Here is a 16,400-nt window from a genome sequence, read left to right as displayed (position 1 = left end):
AAGTTGGAACTTAATTTGGGATTCCACCCCCAGCACTTGGGCACGTGGTTCATGCAATAATCGGGAAGCGTTCACGTCCAGCTCGCGAATCCTTGTCCGTTTTTGAACAGCAGAGTAGAAATTTCAACCGCAAATGGATCCGAGGCCCCCTCCCCCAAACTTTGATCCTCTCTCCTCCTCCAGGGCCAAATTTTAAGCTACGGCCGATGACACTCGCCGAGCTCAATCGTTTGTAGACATTTGAAACTGACAATGATTTCATTTAAAATAATTGTGCTTCCCCCTCCCCGGAGAGTCAACCTCCCTTGCCTTTGCATTTAAAGGCAATTTACAAGAGTGGATCTGTTTAAACCTTCCCCGTGTGTAAATTAAAGTCAGACCCCCACACAACTAACTCTTCAGAAGATTTAAAGATGGGGATGGGGTGGGGAAGATCTCATTGAAGTTCAACTGGCTAAGGGTTTCTTCCGTACGGGAGCACTTTTTGGATTTCCCTAAAGCTTTAAAAATGTAAGCTTTCCCCAAAGCTTTTTAGTCATTTTGTAGCAATACTGTAGTATTTAAGCGCTACGTGCCAAGCATTAAACTCTGGGATAGTTGCAAGATAATCGGGTCCCACAAATATGACTGCGGAGGTTATTAATAATAACTATGGTATTTCAAGTGTTTACTACGTGCCAGGCCCTGTACTGAGCGGCGGGGTGGAGACCAGTAAATCTCCCCCTTGAAGCTCACAGTCTCAATCTCCATTTTACAGATGAGGTAACTGAGGGCAGGAAGTGAAGTGATTTGCTCAAGGTCACAGAGCAGACGAGCAGTGGAGCTGGGATTAGAACCCATGACCCTCTGCCTCCCACACCCGCGTTCTCTCCAGAAGGCCGTGCGGCTTCTCACGGCATTAAGTGTTTACTACTGTACCAAGTGCCGGGGTGCAGAGAAGACCAGCGGGTCGGACAGTCCCTGTTCCCCACGGGGCTCACGGTTCAAGTAGGAGAGAAGAGGACTTAATCCCCATTCTACAGATGAAGAAACTGAAGCCCGGGGTGGTTAAATGGCTTGCCTAAGGTCAAACGGCAGCAAGGGGTGCTGTGAGGGAGGGGGCCATGGGTTGCCCAAGACCCCCCTCCCCAGCCCCCCGTGCCCGGGAGCCCTCCCTCCCTGCCCAGGCCCGGAGGGCACACGGACTCTGCCGGCAGCAGCCACGGAAGCACTTACGCACACACGAGTTGAGTAGAAAATGACCTCGTCTCCTTTCCTTTAATCCGCTCGATGCCCCAAAGTAACCGCCCTCCCGTTGGCCACCCCGAAACTGTAGAAAACAACGGGCGAAGCGTTCTCCTGCCCCTTCTCGTCTCCCCGGGGAGTCAGCCCCGGCCTCCCCGTCCCCCGCCGGCTTATCCCGGGCTCCTCGCCGTCACGCGGCGGGGAGGGGAGAGCCACGGGTCTCTCCGGGGTCGAGACCTCCGTTCCCCTCCGCCCACTCGACCTCGGCGTCCCGGGGCGGGGATCTTGGGCTCCGCCGGCCTCGCGCCGGGAGGGATCGGCCCCGGGGGAGGAGACGCGGCACCGGAGGGCGTCGGAGCCGAGCGGGGGCGGGAAGGGCGGGCGGTCTCGCTCTCGGTCCCGGGGCGAGGCCCGGTCCCCGGGGCTCGCGGCGGCTCAGGAGGACCTGAACAGCCTCTCGAGGAGGACCAGCTTGGTCTTCAGGTTCAGGTCCCAGGGCGGGATCTTGGTGAGGTTCAGCTGGACGCCGCTGGTGCCCACGATGCTGGCCAGCACCCGGTGGGTGGTCCGGTAGTGGGCCAGCCGGACGGGGTCCGTCTCCATGAGGAGGTGGGTGTAGGACATCATGGGCCCGGCCCCCGCCTCCAGCCCTTCCTTCTTGTCGTACCTGAGTGGGGGGGAGGCAGCCGCGGGGCAAAGTCAGCCCGGCGCCCCTGCCCTCCGCCCCAACCGACGGGCACGGGAGGGCCCCGACTCCCCGTTAACCTCCACACCCCGGCCGAGGACTGGCTCTTCCTCCTCGGCTCCCGTGCCCCTTCCCCCGGGCCCGGCTGCAGCTCTCCAAACCCCCCCAAAATCCGGCCTCCGCCAGGGTTACCCCTCCTCGCCCCCTCGCCCAGTCAGTCAGGGGTAGTGATTGAGCGCTCGCTGTGTGCGGAGCAGCCCCCTAAGTGGTTGGGTGAGTACGACGTAACACTAGAACAGAGCCACCCCCTGCCCGCGACGAGCTTTCGGTCTATAGTCAGGCGGCCCCCTTTCGGACAGGCTGGTCTGCCTTCTCTACGGGCCGGGTCCCCTTTCCGTCCTGCCGGTCCCCATTATTTTACGCCCGTCTCTGCCGTGAGCCAGTGGGTTGGCTGGGGGGGCAGAGACCCTCTGTCGCGCCCGCGCCGCGTTCTCCCTAGCCCTTGGGGCACATCAAGAGCTCCCCGAGACCGGTGCCGGGCCCCGCCTGGGGAAGGTCCGGCCCCAGGGCCGAGGGGGACCGGCGGAGGGCACATCTGGGCTCTCTGGCCCGGAACGCCCTCCCTCTCTCCTCACACTGCCGGACAGCGACTCTCCCCTCCTTCAAAGCCTTAGCGAAGGTACATCTCCTCCAAGAGGCCCTCCCTGACTAAGCCTCTTCTCCCACTCCCTTCTGCATTGCCCCGATTTGCTCCTTTCAGTCATCCCCACGACATTTATGTACATCTCCATCGTTTTTTAAAAATATCTATTAATGTCCGTCTCCCCCTCCACCCTGTAAACTCACTGTAGGCAGGGAATGGGTCTGTTATGTTATGGTGTCCTCTCCCAAGCGCTCAGTCCAGTGCTCTGCACACAGTGAGCGCTCAATAAACGACCGAATGGGCGGGTGGCACTCACTGCCGAGACCCCGTGTGCTCAGACGTGCTCTTCAGTGGCTCTGTGCCCACTCGTGGGCACACTTGTGTGCAGGCACGCTCTCTCTCCCTTCCTCTCCTTTTCTCCCTCTCTCCATCGCCCGCCCGCCCTCAGGCCCCGTCACAGGACAGGCCCGAATGACCCTTCCCCGGGGCTGACCCCGAGAGGCCCGGGGGAGGGGGCGGCGGGGGCCTGCAGACAATGGAAACGCTGAGCCCGACGCACAGCTGACTTCCTCTCCCGGCGGATACCGGATGGCTTTCCAGGCCCACCCGGGGCAGGGGAGGAGGAGCGACAAGCCGGTCCGCACCTCGGGGGACTCGGTCGGGGGGGAGGTGATGGACCAGAGCGTGCGGGGGAGTAGACGAGCCAGCCTCCCTTCCCTCCCTCCCTCGCCCCCCCACCTACTTCCAATCCGTGTTCATCTCCAAGAAGCGGGACACGCCCGTCTGCGCCGCGGCCACGTCGATGTGGAGGCTCACGTCTACGAGGGAAGCCGGTGGGTGAGCACCGGTCGCCGAGACGGAATCGGGTTCCGTACGGCGGCGGCCAACCCACCCGGGGCCCAGGGGGGCGGGCGGGAGTCGGGACATGGGAGTTCTTATCCCGGATCCGCCCCTTGCCTCCCGTGTGACCTTGGGAAAGTCATTGCACTTCTCCGGGTTTTGGTTTCCTCGTGGGGAAAATGTGGATTCAAAACCTATTCGCCCTCCCCTCTTAGACTCTGAGCCCCGTGTGGGTCAGGGACTGTATCCCAACTTTAGATTATTAGGAATTGTTTATATTCACGCCCGACTGCCCTCAAACCGTACGGTCACCGTGGGCCGCGTCCGTCGGTCCTGTTATCACGTACTTTCCCAAGCTCTTGGCCCAGTGCTTTGCACACAGTAGCTCTCCATAGAGAAATAGCATAGTCTACTAGGTAGAGGGTGGGCCGGGGACTCAGAAGGACCCCGGGCTCTAATCCCGACTCCGCCCTTGTCAAATGTGAGACCGCAGGGGAGTCGCTTGATTTCTCTGGGCCTCAGTTCCCCCATCTGCAAAAAGGGGATTAAGGTTGCGAACCCCACGTGGACGAGGCATCTCGCATCTACACCACTCCGTACTACGGTGCCTGGTACCCAGTGAGCGCTTAACGGATATTTCGTTAATGACGCCGGCCTCACACCTGCTCTCCATTTTACACCACGGAAAGGTTCGTCATAATAACTGTGGCGTTCAAATGCTATCTCTGGGCCGAGGACGGTGCCGAGCGCCGGGGAAGATACGAGACCGTCGACCCGGATGGTATTTCGGGGTGTTTTTCGACGGCATCCGTTACGCGCGCACCGCGGGCCGGGCCCGGCGGTAAGCACCGGCGTAGATACGAGGTAATGGGTGGCGTGAAGTCAGCCCATCCGAGCCGGTGGTCCCCGGGGCCCCGCCCGGCCACCCGCCGCCCACCCGCGCACCTGTCCTCGGAGGCACCAGCTCGTGAAACTTCTGGATGGCCACTCCCCCGGGGTAGTTGAAGTGCGACACGTAGAGGGACGTGGCCGAGTAGGTGGCGTTGAGGAGGAGGTGGGCCACCACCGCCAGGGAGCCCACCTTGTACAGCCACGACTTCCGGTAGTTATTCAACCTACAACGGGGGACGACTTCCTCACTTTCCCTCGGTCGGGCGGTTCCGACGGGGCCCGGAGCCGCCTCCCGCTCGGCCGCGCCCGCTCCGGAGGCCGGGACCCCAGGGGACCGGCGGCGTCCCCGGAGGGAGCCCGACCCTCCGCGCCCTCGCCGGCAAGGAGGCCGGGCCGCCTCGGGCGAGGGCTCCCCGGCTCCCGGCCTCCGCCCCGCCGCCCCCCGGCCCGCTCACATCTGGGCGCATCCCCTGGCGGCGACGATGTTGAAGACGGGGAAGGTGTAGAGGATGAAGCGCAGCTCCTTGTGGGGCAGCAGGGAGTAGAGGGCGATGAAGCCGAGGGAGGGCAGCAGCAGGCGCCGCAGCCGCCGGTCCAACGCACCGAGCGGCAGGAACAGGACGCTGCAGGCCAGGCCGCGCGGCAGCGCCGAGTACACGTACCACAGCGCCGGGGACGTCTGAGGGCCGCCGGTCAAGGACTGTCGCCAGTCGGCCGCCACCCCGAGCCCCCTCCGCGCCCGGCTGGCACCCCGGCCCGGGTTCGGTTCCCGCCCGCCCTGAGATCTCGGGCAAGTCCCTTCGCTTCCCCGGCCCTGAGCTTCCTCGACAGTAAACGAGGATTGGGTCCCCGGCGGCACGGCGTAGCGGATGGAGCCCGGGCCCGGGAGGCAGGTCACCGGTTCGAATCCCCGCTCCTCCGTTCATCTGCTTTACTTCTCTGGGCCTCAGTTACCTCGTCTGGAAAAGGGGAATTGAGACCGGGAGCCCACGCGGGCCAGGGACTACGTCCAACCCTATTTGCTTGCATCCATCCCAGCTCTTATCCACCGTCGTCGTCATCATCCCTGTTCTCCCTCCCACTCAGACCACGATCCTCCAAAGGGGACAGGGACTAGGTGCGACCCGATGATCCGGTCTCCTCCCCCGGCGCTCAGTGCGGCGGTCGGGCCGGATGAAGCGACCCCCCCCCCGCACCACAGCCCTTCTCACCGTCAGCATCCGGACGGCCCGTTTCCGCTCCAAAGAGCCAACGCGGAGGTTGGGGCGGGAAAGTCCCCGCGCGTTTGGCCGGCAGCCCCGCTCCGCCCGGAAGCGGGAGCCGGACGGCTGCCCCCGGGGCCGGCCCCGGCCTTCCCAACTCCCCCTCTTCCGCCCCCGACGGGAAGCGGGCCCCTCCGAGGTCCCCGACGGATCTTCCACACACTTCCCCTCGCCCCCGTGGGCTCAGCGGCCGGCCGTAAATCCCCCGGGGGGGGGGGGGGGGGCGGCCCTCTCTCTCTCCACGGGTCACACGCTCCCATGCTCGCGAGAGAGAAGCCCTGCCCTCAGCCCACGCCCCAGAGGGTACACGCCGTGTGCCGAGGGGCCGAACCGTGCACGCGTCAGGGCCGGCTCCCGTCACCGTACCGCGACTCACCCAACTGCCCGAAGCCCAGCCGGGACGTGGCCCGGCCCCACCGAGGGGATCGATTCTCCTCCCTGGGACCCCGACCGCGCACCTCTCCAACACGGGCATTCGTCGGCCTCCCGCCGTGCCCTGCGGCTTTTCCCATCTCTCGGGGGAAAACGGGCATCCGCTTCCCGCCTCTTCCCGCCGGCATGAAGGTTGGAGGGACCCGGAAGGGAGGCGGCGGGGGGCGGGGGCCCCTCGGCCTCTGGCCGACTTTGTGAAAAGGATACTCCCCAAGCGGAGCTTTTGTTCAGAACCGTGTTGTACCAAAGCACTTTCCCCTCCGGCCACAGCAGGTGCTTCCAGAAGACGGAATCCACCGCCACAGTGAGAGCTGCAGAAAGGAGAGAGGGGTCCCGTCGGGGGCAGGGGGGAGCCCGGAACCCAGGCTGCCCCGCACCCACCCCACGCTACCCCCCACCAAGGTTCTGGCTCCCCCGCCCCGCCCGCCGCCGGAACCGGCTGTTTCCCGTTCACCCGGCCCGGGGAACGGACGTGGACCGGGGACCGTCCCTCCCCTCCCCACGTGGCTTAAAAGAACCGGGGCTGAAGCCGGGAAGACCAGCAGACCGACCGACCGGCCCCTGCGAAACGCCAGCTGGGGTTAGCGCGTCCTCCCCCGCGGGGGTCGGGAGTCACGGCGGGCGGATCGGGCCCGGCGGGGTCCGTCGGCGCCAGGAGGACCGGCCGGTTCCTTGGGTCCGGCAGATCGGGATGGCTTTGGTCCTTTCAGGGCACCGCCATCTTGGGGTTTTCCTCCCCAGGTTCCAATCTATCGGCGGTATTTACTGAGTGCATACTGGGTGCAGAGCACTGTACTGAGCACTTGGGAGAGTACGCTTGAGTAGGCAGACGTGATCCCTGCCTCCAGGGACTTTTACGGTCTACTGTCCTCTAGACTGTAAACTCTTGTGGGCAGGGAAGACGTCTGATATATCGTACGCTCCCAAATGCTTAGTAGAGTATCCGACACTCGGTTACTGCTCAATAAATACATCTGACTGTGTGCAGAGCACTTTACTGAGCACTTGGGAGAGTGCGGCGGAGTGGGCAGACCCGCTCCCTCCCCTCAAGAAGCTTAGAGCCCACTGTGTGTCGAGCACTGAGCACAGAGGTGACAGACCCCATCTCCGCCCACAGGGAGTTGACAGTCCAGAGGGGGAAAGGGATATTAAAATCCATCCCAGATGGGGAAGCGGCAGAGAACAAGGGTACGGGCCTGAGTGCCGTGGGGTTGCGGCTGGGGGAAATAATGTTGGCATTTGTTAAACGCTTACTATGTGCAGAGCACTGTTCTAAGCGCTGGGGTAGATACCGGGTCATCGGGTCGTCCCACGTGAGGCTCACAGTTAATCCCCATTTTACAGATGCGGTCACTGTGGCACAGAGAAGCGAAGCGACTCGCCCACAGTCACACAGCTGACGAGTGGCAGAGCCGGGAGTCGAACCCATCACCTCTGACTCCGCAGCCCGGGCTCTTTCCACTGAGGCACGAATAGCAAAGGCTTAGGTACAGACCCTGTGCTACTGCACAGACAGAAGCAGCGTGGCGTAGTGGAAAGAGCCCGGGCTCGGGAGCCAGAGGACACGGGTTCTAATCCCGGCTCCGCCACCTGTCTGCTGGGTGACCTTGGGCAAGCCACTTCACTTCTCTGGGCCTCAGTGACCTCATCTGCAAAATAGGGATGAGGAATGTGAGCCCTACGAGGGACAACCTGATTCCCCTGTGTCTACCCCAGCACTTAGAACAGTGCTCTGCACATAGTAAGCGCTTAACAAATAACATTATTACATTATTATAACCTGATCACCTTGTATCCACCACAGTGCTTAGCCCATATTAAGCGCTCAACAAATGCCATTATTATCATTAATTATTATTATCACAAGGGAGTCGATCAGGGGGAGTGAGGGCCGAGTAGGGGAAGGCCGTGCTGAACGCGTGGGAAAATGAGAGTGTAAGAATACAAGCTGAAGTCAGATCCCACACATTCAAACTTTTTGAAGTGCAAATCTGATTCTTGCCCTCCTCTGTTTCTCTGTTCTGGTTTCTTTGTGTTGCGTGTGTTTTGTTTCTTCCAATGCCCGGCAATTCCCAGCCCCCCCTCAGCCGCCAACAGGTATTTTTTTCTTTTAAAGCCGTGGTGAACAACCTGTCCCGTCAGAGACGGTGCCATGGCAGGCAGTGACTGGAAGGCACCGGCCTGGGGGGAGTCTGGGGGAGGAGAGGGCGGGCGGGAGGCTGGGGAGGACTGGCCATTGGCTGCCCCGGCCAGACACAGGCCCCCTCCTCGTCCCTCTTCTCATTTAACACACCTGACCAACAACAAATCAAGCGCCACATGACAAATGCCTGATTGTTCCACTGACCGAGGGGACGGCATTGATCCGGGAAGGCTTCCCAGAAGAGGTGGCTTTTAAAAAGCAGTTTCTGTCAGAGGAGAGCACCGTGGGGTGGCAAATTTGAACGAGGAGGGTGGGCGCCGGGGATCGGGAAGGGGACAGTGCCCGGGCACCTGCAAGTTCCTGGTGGGCAGGGATCAAGTCGACCAACTCCACTGGATTTGCCCTTCGGGCTTATTACAGCGCTGTGCACGCAGCAAGTGCTCAATAAATACCAGCGACGGATTGAGAGAGAGGAGAGGGAGCGTGGGCTAAGGTGAGACACTGAGCCTGGGAGAAACAAGGAGGGTGAGCTGGATGGAGGGAGAGACAGAGACACAGAGAGAGAGGCAGAGAGACAAAGACAGAGACACACAGAGAGACAGAGAGCACACGAGCAAGGGGAAGAGGAGGCCTCCTTGAGTAAACAGGGAATGGTGGACCCAAAGCTCGGCCTGGATCTCTGGTCGGCATTGGCCGGACAGCAGAACCCGTGTCCGCCACTCCCGGCCGACGCGTCCCAGGCGCGAGGGAAAGCCGAAGCTTTCGGACGCCTCGCCGCCGGCCCCGACCGTCTCCCCTCCGGCCTTTTCCCGCCGTGGCCGGGAGCCCCGGATTCCGGGAGCGTCGGGCAGCCCCTTACCCAGGCAAACGGCGCCCGCGGGCACGGCGTGGGCCAGCACCTTCAGGATCGACAGCTTCTTGCTCAGCAGCGTGAGGAGGAGCGTGAGGCCGAGGAAGATGGCCAGCTCCGCCCGGAAGACGACGACGGCCAGGGCCGAGAGCCAGATGAAGCGGCCGTGCCTCTGCTGGAACCAGGCCGTCAGGGCCGACAACACTGTAATCACAACCACAACCCGCACCCCACCGTCAGCGCCCCCGGACCCGTAGCGGCCGCTTAACACCCTTCCCCCTCACCCCCCGCGATCGTGGCGACTCGCGGGGGCCTCGGTGGGAAAGTTACGTAGTGAGAAGCCACGGGGGCTACCGGAAAGAGGCTGGGCTTGCCTGCAAGTCGGAGGACCTGGGCTTTAATAAAAATAACAATAATAACTGCGGTATTGGTTAAGTGCTTTCGACACGCCAGACATTGTACTAAGCACTGGGGTAGGTATAAGTTAATCAGGTTGGATCCAGTCCCTGTCCCACCTGGGGCTCACGGTCTTCATCCCCACTTTCCAGATGGGGGAACCGAGGCCCAGAGAAGTGAGGCGACTTGCCCAAGGTCGAGCTGACAAGGGGCAGAACCAGACCCCAGGTCCTTCTGCCTCCCGGGCCCGGGCTCTATTCCCTAGGCCACGCCGCTTCTCTGGACCCCGGGCCCGAGCTCTCTCCGCTAGGCCACGTCGCTTCTCTCTCGGCTGGCCTCTTCCCTCCTGCCTCGCACGTCCCCAGTGTCGGATAATCAAAAGGCGACCTCGCAGAACGGAGATCGGGCGGGAGAACCGGAACGGGGGGGGTTACCGTACCGATGGGCAGCGCGAATGTATTGGGAAGGGTCCGAGTGCAGTAAAACATCAGGTGAAACTGAGTGGTGGTGATCAGGCAGAAGATGGTGGAGACCGTGGTCCCGAAGTGCTTCCTCACTTCTTTCTGCAAACCCCAGAGCGTGTAGATCACGCCGAGTCCCAGGATTGCCCTGACTTGGGAGGAAGACCACACGGAGACACGACGGCGTGGGCTGGGCTGTTCTCACCGGGGCCGGAAAAGCCAGCCGCGGAACACGCGACCGCCCCGCCGGTGCCACCCGGGGAGACAAGCGGGGGAGTCGACGTCGGACGGAGAATACCGGGCCCGTGTCAGGGAGGAGGGGGAGTCGTGAGGCCCGAGGCGGCCCGACCGGCGGGCGAGAAGGAGGTTTCTTTCCTCTCGGACTCTGGGCCCGCGTCGCCCCTCGCGGCGGTCCCGCCGTCCTATGGTCTGACCGGGGTTCACCGGCGCCTCACCCGGCTGCCTCCAGTCCCCTCTTCCCCTTCCTGGCGGAGCCCGGGAGCCTCCGGTGGGCCAAGGACCGCGTCTAATTCCCGCCCGCTTATTCTCTCCCGGCGTTCGGTCCAGCGCTCCACACACAGTGACCACTCCCCGTCCGGGGGAAGCCGCCCCGCGCCGATCCCCCGGCGACCCACCCCCTACCCCTAACCCGGGGTCTCGGCCTTAATCGGGCATCCGCCCGAGCCCCGGGTCCCCCAGGCCAAACCCGGCGGACGGAGCAGCGCCCGGCCCGAAGACCGAGACATCTACACATCTCCCCGGGCGCGTTCGGACACAGACACCGGACGCCATCACCGCCGCGCTCAGAGAAACGGCGCCGGAGAGCGGTCGCCTGGGATCGACCGTGACCAGGGCCGTCCCCTTCCGGGCGGCGAAGCCTCTTCCCCAGGGGCTTCGGGGAGCCGCTCGGGAGGGGACGTGGCCCCCGGGGGGGGGGGAAGGGGGAGCGCCGCGAGGAGGAAGTGGGCAGATAAGACAAAGGCGGAGCCGCCCCCGTGCCACAGGAGGAATGATGCCGTTGAAGTGATTCTTCCCGTGATCTATCCCACCGCCCCCTCCGGACGCCGACCCCGCTCAGGTCCCCTTACCCAGCAGCTGAGAGTAAAACTTGGGCATCTCCAGCAGGGACATCACGTAGATGGCCGGGCTGGAAAAGGCGGCCACGAAGAGCGGCCCCAGGAAGGTCCTCGGGACGACGCCGGGGAACTCGTGATGGTCGTACTGTCCGCGAAGGAGAAGGGGTTTCAGGGAGGAGGGCGGGGGGGAGGGTTAGTCGCCCGCCACCCCCGCGGCGGGAGGGGGCCCGGCCCGCGCTCACCTTGTCCAAGTCCAGGCGGTGGTAGAGGAGGTCGTGGATGGCCTGCAGGTTAAAGCTCTCCTCCACTTTGGCGAAGGGGCAGGCGACCAAGTGGATGAAGGCCGTGGAGATGAGCAGCAGCAGCAGCAGCAGCTGGGGCTGCTTCTTGGCCTGCTTCTTCCCGGCCATCCGGGCAGGCAACCGGCCCCCTTCCCGAGGAAGAACGCAGGCTCGGACGGAGAGGTCCCCCGGCTCCCGCCGGTCCCGGTGGCCGGTCGTCGGGCGGGGCAGCGAGGGGCTCCCGAGCCGGGGGGGGGGGGGGGGGAAGACCGAGGAGGGTTCACTCTCGATCCCGCTCCCTCCCACGTGCCTCCGAGGGTCCCGGACAGACCCGGAAATTTCCCAGAAGGAAAACGCTCCCGAGTGAAACCTTATCGGTTGTCAGGGGACCGCGTAAACCGAGCAAGGACAGAAACCCATCGATCGGTGGTGTTAACCGAGCACTCGCCGTGGGGCAGAGCAGCGGACTGAGCATTCGGGAGAGTCCGATCCGACGGAGCTAGCAGACACGGCCCCCGCCCACAATGAGCTGACAGTCTTAAGGCGGAGCTGTACGATCAACAGAGTTCTGGTCCTCCCTTAGGGCGCCAGGATGGACGGCGAAAATAATCACCATTATGATAGTTGGGAAGCGCTACGGGCAAGCACCGTTCTAAGCACTGTCCCACTCCATCGGGTGGGACACAGTCCCTGTCCCACTCGGGGCTCACGGTCTTAATCCCCATTTTACAGGTGAGGCGACCGAGGCCCGGAAAAGTGAAGTGACTCGCCCAAGATCACCCAGACGTGTGGCGGAGCCGGAATCAGAACCCAAGTCCTTCCGACTCCCAGGCCCGTGGTCTATCCACTGAGCCACGCTGCTCCTCTAAGTGACCCTCCGATCATCTTTAGCGAGCGCTCACTGCGTGCAAAGCACTGTACTCGGCGCTTGGGAGAGTACAACGTAACAAAGAGCGGGGGGAGGGCGGGCCGGGCCCTGGCACGACCCCGCCCGGGGTTTCACGGTCAAGCTGCGTCGGCCAAAGGGACCCCTGAGGTTGTGACTCAGCCAGTGAGGCAGCGCCCAAAACACTGGCAGAGAAAACAGAGAGACCGGGCGCTACGGTCTTCAGGACTGGAAGCTCCTTGCGGGCAGGGAACGCTCCCGAGTACTCAGTACAGTGCTCTCATGTGGTAAGCGCTTCATAAATACCACCGATTGACGGACGGATCGATCGAATCCCAGTTCTAGGTTCGGTGGGACCCGAATCCCGGGAAAGACGGCAAATCCCTCGCCACGGTCCTAGATCCGCGATCCCGGATCCCAGGGAAGGAGCTGGTTGGAAAAGGGAGCTGGTTGGAAAAGGGAGAGTCGGAGGAGATCCTTACCTGTGTCTATGTGTGATTCAGAGCGAGACCCTTTTCCTCCTCTCCTTCTCCCGAGGCGCCAGAAAGGGAAGTGGCGAGGAGAGGAAACAAACTTCTAGAAGTTCCGGCAGTTTAAAGGACGTCGTCGGATTCTTATCTCGGCCTACTGGTGCGGGAGACAGAGGAGAGTTTTTCAATCTGCCAACATAAACGAGCAGCAGTTTGGAACCTGTTTTCTCCCCCTCTCGCCCCTCCTCTTTTTTGGATACTCATTAAGCACTCACTACGTGTGCCGAGAACCGTACTAACCGCTACGGTGGATTCAGCTCGATCAGGTTGGACACGGTCCCCGTCCCACCCGCGGCTCGCGGTCTAAGTAGGAGGGAGGAGGATTTAATCCCCATTTTACAGATGGGGCCCAGAAGAGTGAAGTGACTGGCGCAAGGTCACGCAGCAGAGGAGTGGAGGAGCCGGGATCGGAACCCAGGTCCTTCCGACCCCCGGGCCCGGGTTTCCTCCCCCAGGTCGTGCTGGGTGGGAGTCCTGGGTTGATCCCAGGCTTAGAAGGAGGGGTCCTGCCAAGTCCCCCTTGCTCGGCCGCAGGGGGACTAGAAAGACCCTCCGGGCACTGCTTCGGTGACCAGCCGTAGCCCGGACACTTTTGGGTGGAGCCCTAATTAAAAATCAACGGTTTCCCTCCAGCTCAGACACTTAATGGTGCCCGTCCTACCACCCGCCAGCGGGCTTGAACTTGGGGTGTGCCTCAGCGGCAAGAACCCAGGCTCGGGAGTCAGAGGTCACGGGTTCTAATCCCTGCTCCGCCACCTGTCAGCTGCGTGACTTTGGGCAAGTCACTTCACTCCTCTGGGCCTCAGTTCCCTCATCTGGAAAATGGGGATGAAGACTGAGCCGCACATGGGACAACCCGATTACCTTGTATCTACTCCGGTGCTTGGCATATAGTAGGCGCTTGGCAAATGCCATCATTATTATTATTATTATTAATAATGTTGGTATTTGTTAAGCGCTTACTATGTGCAGAGCACTGTTCTAAGCGCTGGGGTAGACACAGGGGAATCAGGTTGTCCCACGTGGGGGGTCACAGTCTTAATCCCCATTTTACAGATGAGGTCACTGAGGCACAGAGAAGCTAAGCGACTCGCCCACAGTCACACAGCTGACAAGTGGCAGAACGGGGATTCGAACCCATGACCTCTGACTCCAAAGCCCGTGCTCTTTCCCCTGAGCCACGCTGCTTCTCCATTATAACACCAGAAGCAGCAGCACAACACAGCTAAGGGAGGCCGTGTGGAGGCCTAGTGGGAAGGGAAGCAGCGTGGCTCAGTGGAAAGAGCACGGGCTTAGGAGTCATAGGTGGTGGGTTCTAATCCTGCCTCCGCCACCTGTCAGCTGCGTGACTTTGGGCAAGTCACTTCACTTCTCGATGCCTCAGTTCCCTTGTCTGTAAAATGGGGATTAAGACTGTGAGTCTCACGTGGGACAACCTGATTACCCTGTATCTACCCAAAGCTTATAACAGTGCTTGGCACATAGTAAGCACTTAGCAAATAACAACATTACTATTATTATTATTATTATTAAGGGCATAGGCCTGGGATTCAAAGCCACCTAGGCCCTCAACTGTGAGCCCCCTGTGGGACTACCTGATTACCTTGTATAATAATAATAACGATAATAATAGTATCTACCTCTGAGCTTAGAACAGTCCTATTGCCAAACTGTACATTCCAAGCACTTAGTACAGTGCTCTGCACATAGTAAGCACTTAAATATTATTATCATTATTGTTATCCCGGTTAGGCCACTTTTCCTGCCGCGTGACTCTGGGCAAGCCATTTCGCTTGCCCATGCCTCAGTTTCCTCCTCTATAAAATGGGAAGCAAGCCCCCGTTGTCCCTCCCCCTGAGGTTCTGTTCCATCACCGGGGATGGGTGGGCAGCGTGGCTCAGTGAAAAGAGCCCGGGCTTGGGAGTCAGAGGTCATGGGTTCTAATCCCACCTCTGCCACTTGTCAGCTGTGTGACTTTGGGCAAGTCACATCACTTCTCCGGGCCTCAGTTCCCTCCTTTGTAAAATGGGGATGAAGACCGTGAGCCTCACGAGAAACAACCTGATTACCCTGTATCTATCCCAGCGCTTAGAACAGTGCTGGGCACATAGTAAGTGCTCAGCAAATACCAACATCATTTATTAGTATTATTAAAAGGGGGATTATGACTGTGAGCCCCATGAGGGACAACCTGATTACCCTGTATCTATCCTAGAGCTTAGAACAGTGCTCGGCACATAGTAAGCACTCAAATACCAACATTATTATTAATAAAAGGGTGGATTAAGACCGTGAGCCCCACGGGGGATAACCTGATGACCTTGCATCCTCCCCAGCGCTTAGAACAGTGCTTCGCACAGAGTAAGCACTTAACAAACATGGTCATTATTATCATCCCCATTGGGTCCCTTATTGCTTGGGGGGCGGCCCCCCTGAAACCGGGCCGGGGCGCCCCTTCATTCATTCAGTCGTATCGATGGCGCGCCTACTCGGAGCAGAGCACTGTACTAAGCGCTCGGAATGGACAATTGGGCAACAGATAGAGACCATCCCTGCCCATCGACGGGCTCACGGTCATTCAGAAGCAGCGTGGCTCCGTGGAAAGAGCCCGGCCTGAGGACTCAGAGATCATCATCATCATAATAATAAGGATGGTACTGAAGTGTTTACTATGCGCAAAGTACTGTTCTAGGCGCTGGGGGATACAAGGTGATCAGGTTGTGCCACGTGGGGCTCGCAGGCTTCATCCCCATTTTACAGAGCAGGTCACTGAGGCCCAGAGAAGCGAAGTGACTTGCCCACAGTCCCCCAGCTGACAAGTGGCAGAGCCGGGATTCGAACCCACGACCCCTGACTCCCAAGCCCGGGCTCTTTCCGCTGAGCCACGCTGATTCCCCCTGGGTCTACCCCGGCGCTTAGAACAGTGCCCTGCACATAGTAAGCGCTTATCCAATACCAACATTATTATGATTATCCTTCTGTCCCACGATCGTATTTATGGGGGGGGGGAGAGAGAAAGGAGGGCCAATGCTGCGCGCAAAGGACTATGGGAGGCGTTCGAAAAGGACAATAGCCCAGGAATAGGCCCCCCCCCCCCCCCCAAGGCCCCAGATTGGGGGAAGGAGGGACGCAAATCAATAAAATGCTAAAGGTGGACAGAAGGGGGGATGGCGTCCCTCGTCCCTGTCCCGTGCCCCGGCCGGAGGCAGGGGACTGCCCCCCTTGACCTCTCCTCCCTCGGGGTCACTGCGGGCGGCGCCCAGGCCGGCCCCGGGAAGGCCCGCCCGGCCCCGGCCCCTCCCCCCCCGGCCCCCGCACACCTCGCCTGACGGCTGCCCGGAGGACGAGGGCGACGAGGGCGACGAGGGCGGCGACAGCAGCGACAGCGGCGACAGCGACGACGAGCAGGCCTCGCCTGCCCCTTTAAGAGCCCCCCGAAGCGACCGCACGAGGCCCCGCTGGGAGTCTGCGCAGTGGGGCCCTGCCACGGAGCCCCCCTCCACCCACCCCCGCGCCCGCCTCAAAGATGGCCGCCCGCCCACCTCGCCCGAAAGACCTTGGCGGGCTCTGCCAGGACCTAAGATGGCCGCCCCCCGGAAACAGGATGGGCGCGAGGGGAAAGGGGCCCCGGCTCGCGCCTTCGGCTTTGTGCTGACACGGGCCGCTCCGATTGGTCCCTGCTCGTGGCGGCGCCGGATTGGGCCACGGCGGGGCGGGCTCCCGGCCAATGGCGAAGCGGGATCTGGCGGAGGGGGCGGGGTCTCGGGGGGAGGCGGGGAGCCGTAAAAGGCGCAAGCGGC

At 61.5% G+C, this 16,400-nt stretch overlaps 1 protein-coding gene across 2 annotated transcripts; it reads right to left on the bottom strand.

Moving 5' to 3' along the window:
• Positions 1-1,226: 1,226 nt before the first annotated feature.
• ALG12 (ALG12 alpha-1,6-mannosyltransferase) lies at positions 1,227-16,080 on the bottom strand. 2 transcript variants are annotated; one of them, XM_029079316.2, is made up of 11 exons: positions 15,921-16,080; positions 12,553-12,697; positions 11,146-11,333; positions 10,916-11,048; positions 9,806-9,979; positions 8,980-9,174; positions 6,185-6,288; positions 4,739-4,962; positions 4,338-4,507; positions 3,295-3,370; positions 1,227-1,891 (listed from the first exon to the last, which is right to left on the bottom strand). In XM_029079316.2, exons 3-11 carry the CDS (start codon positions 11,311-11,313, stop codon positions 1,660-1,662), a joined length of 1,476 nt encoding a protein of 491 aa, XP_028935149.1. In that variant the 5' UTR covers positions 11,314-11,333; positions 12,553-12,697; positions 15,921-16,080; the 3' UTR covers positions 1,227-1,659. The 2 variants fall into 2 exon arrangements, with proteins under 2 accessions (XP_028935149.1, XP_028935150.1); XM_029079317.2 differs by having other exon boundaries at positions 12,553-12,694.
• Positions 16,081-16,400: the final 320 nt, after the last annotated feature.

Source organism: Ornithorhynchus anatinus, chromosome 14 (genome assembly GCF_004115215.2).
Source record: "Ornithorhynchus anatinus isolate Pmale09 chromosome 14, mOrnAna1.pri.v4, whole genome shotgun sequence".
Classification (NCBI taxonomy): Eukaryota; Metazoa; Chordata; class Mammalia; order Monotremata; family Ornithorhynchidae; genus Ornithorhynchus; species Ornithorhynchus anatinus.
This window is presented reverse-complemented; position numbering and strand designations above follow the sequence as displayed.

Coding starts and splice junctions, on each gene's coding strand:
- ALG12 (XM_029079316.2), bottom strand. CDS start 11,313: ATGGCCGGGAAGAAGCAGGCCAAGAAGCAGCCCCAGCTGCTGCTGCTG. Junction 4,963..6,184: donor ACAAAAGCTCCGCTTGGGGA/GTATCCTTTTCA, acceptor GGCGGCCCTCAG/ACGTCCCCGGCGCTGTGGTA. Junction 4,508..4,738: donor GCCAGGGGATGCGCCCAGAT/GTGAGCGGGCCG, acceptor CCCCCGTTGTAG/GTTGAATAACTACCGGAAGT.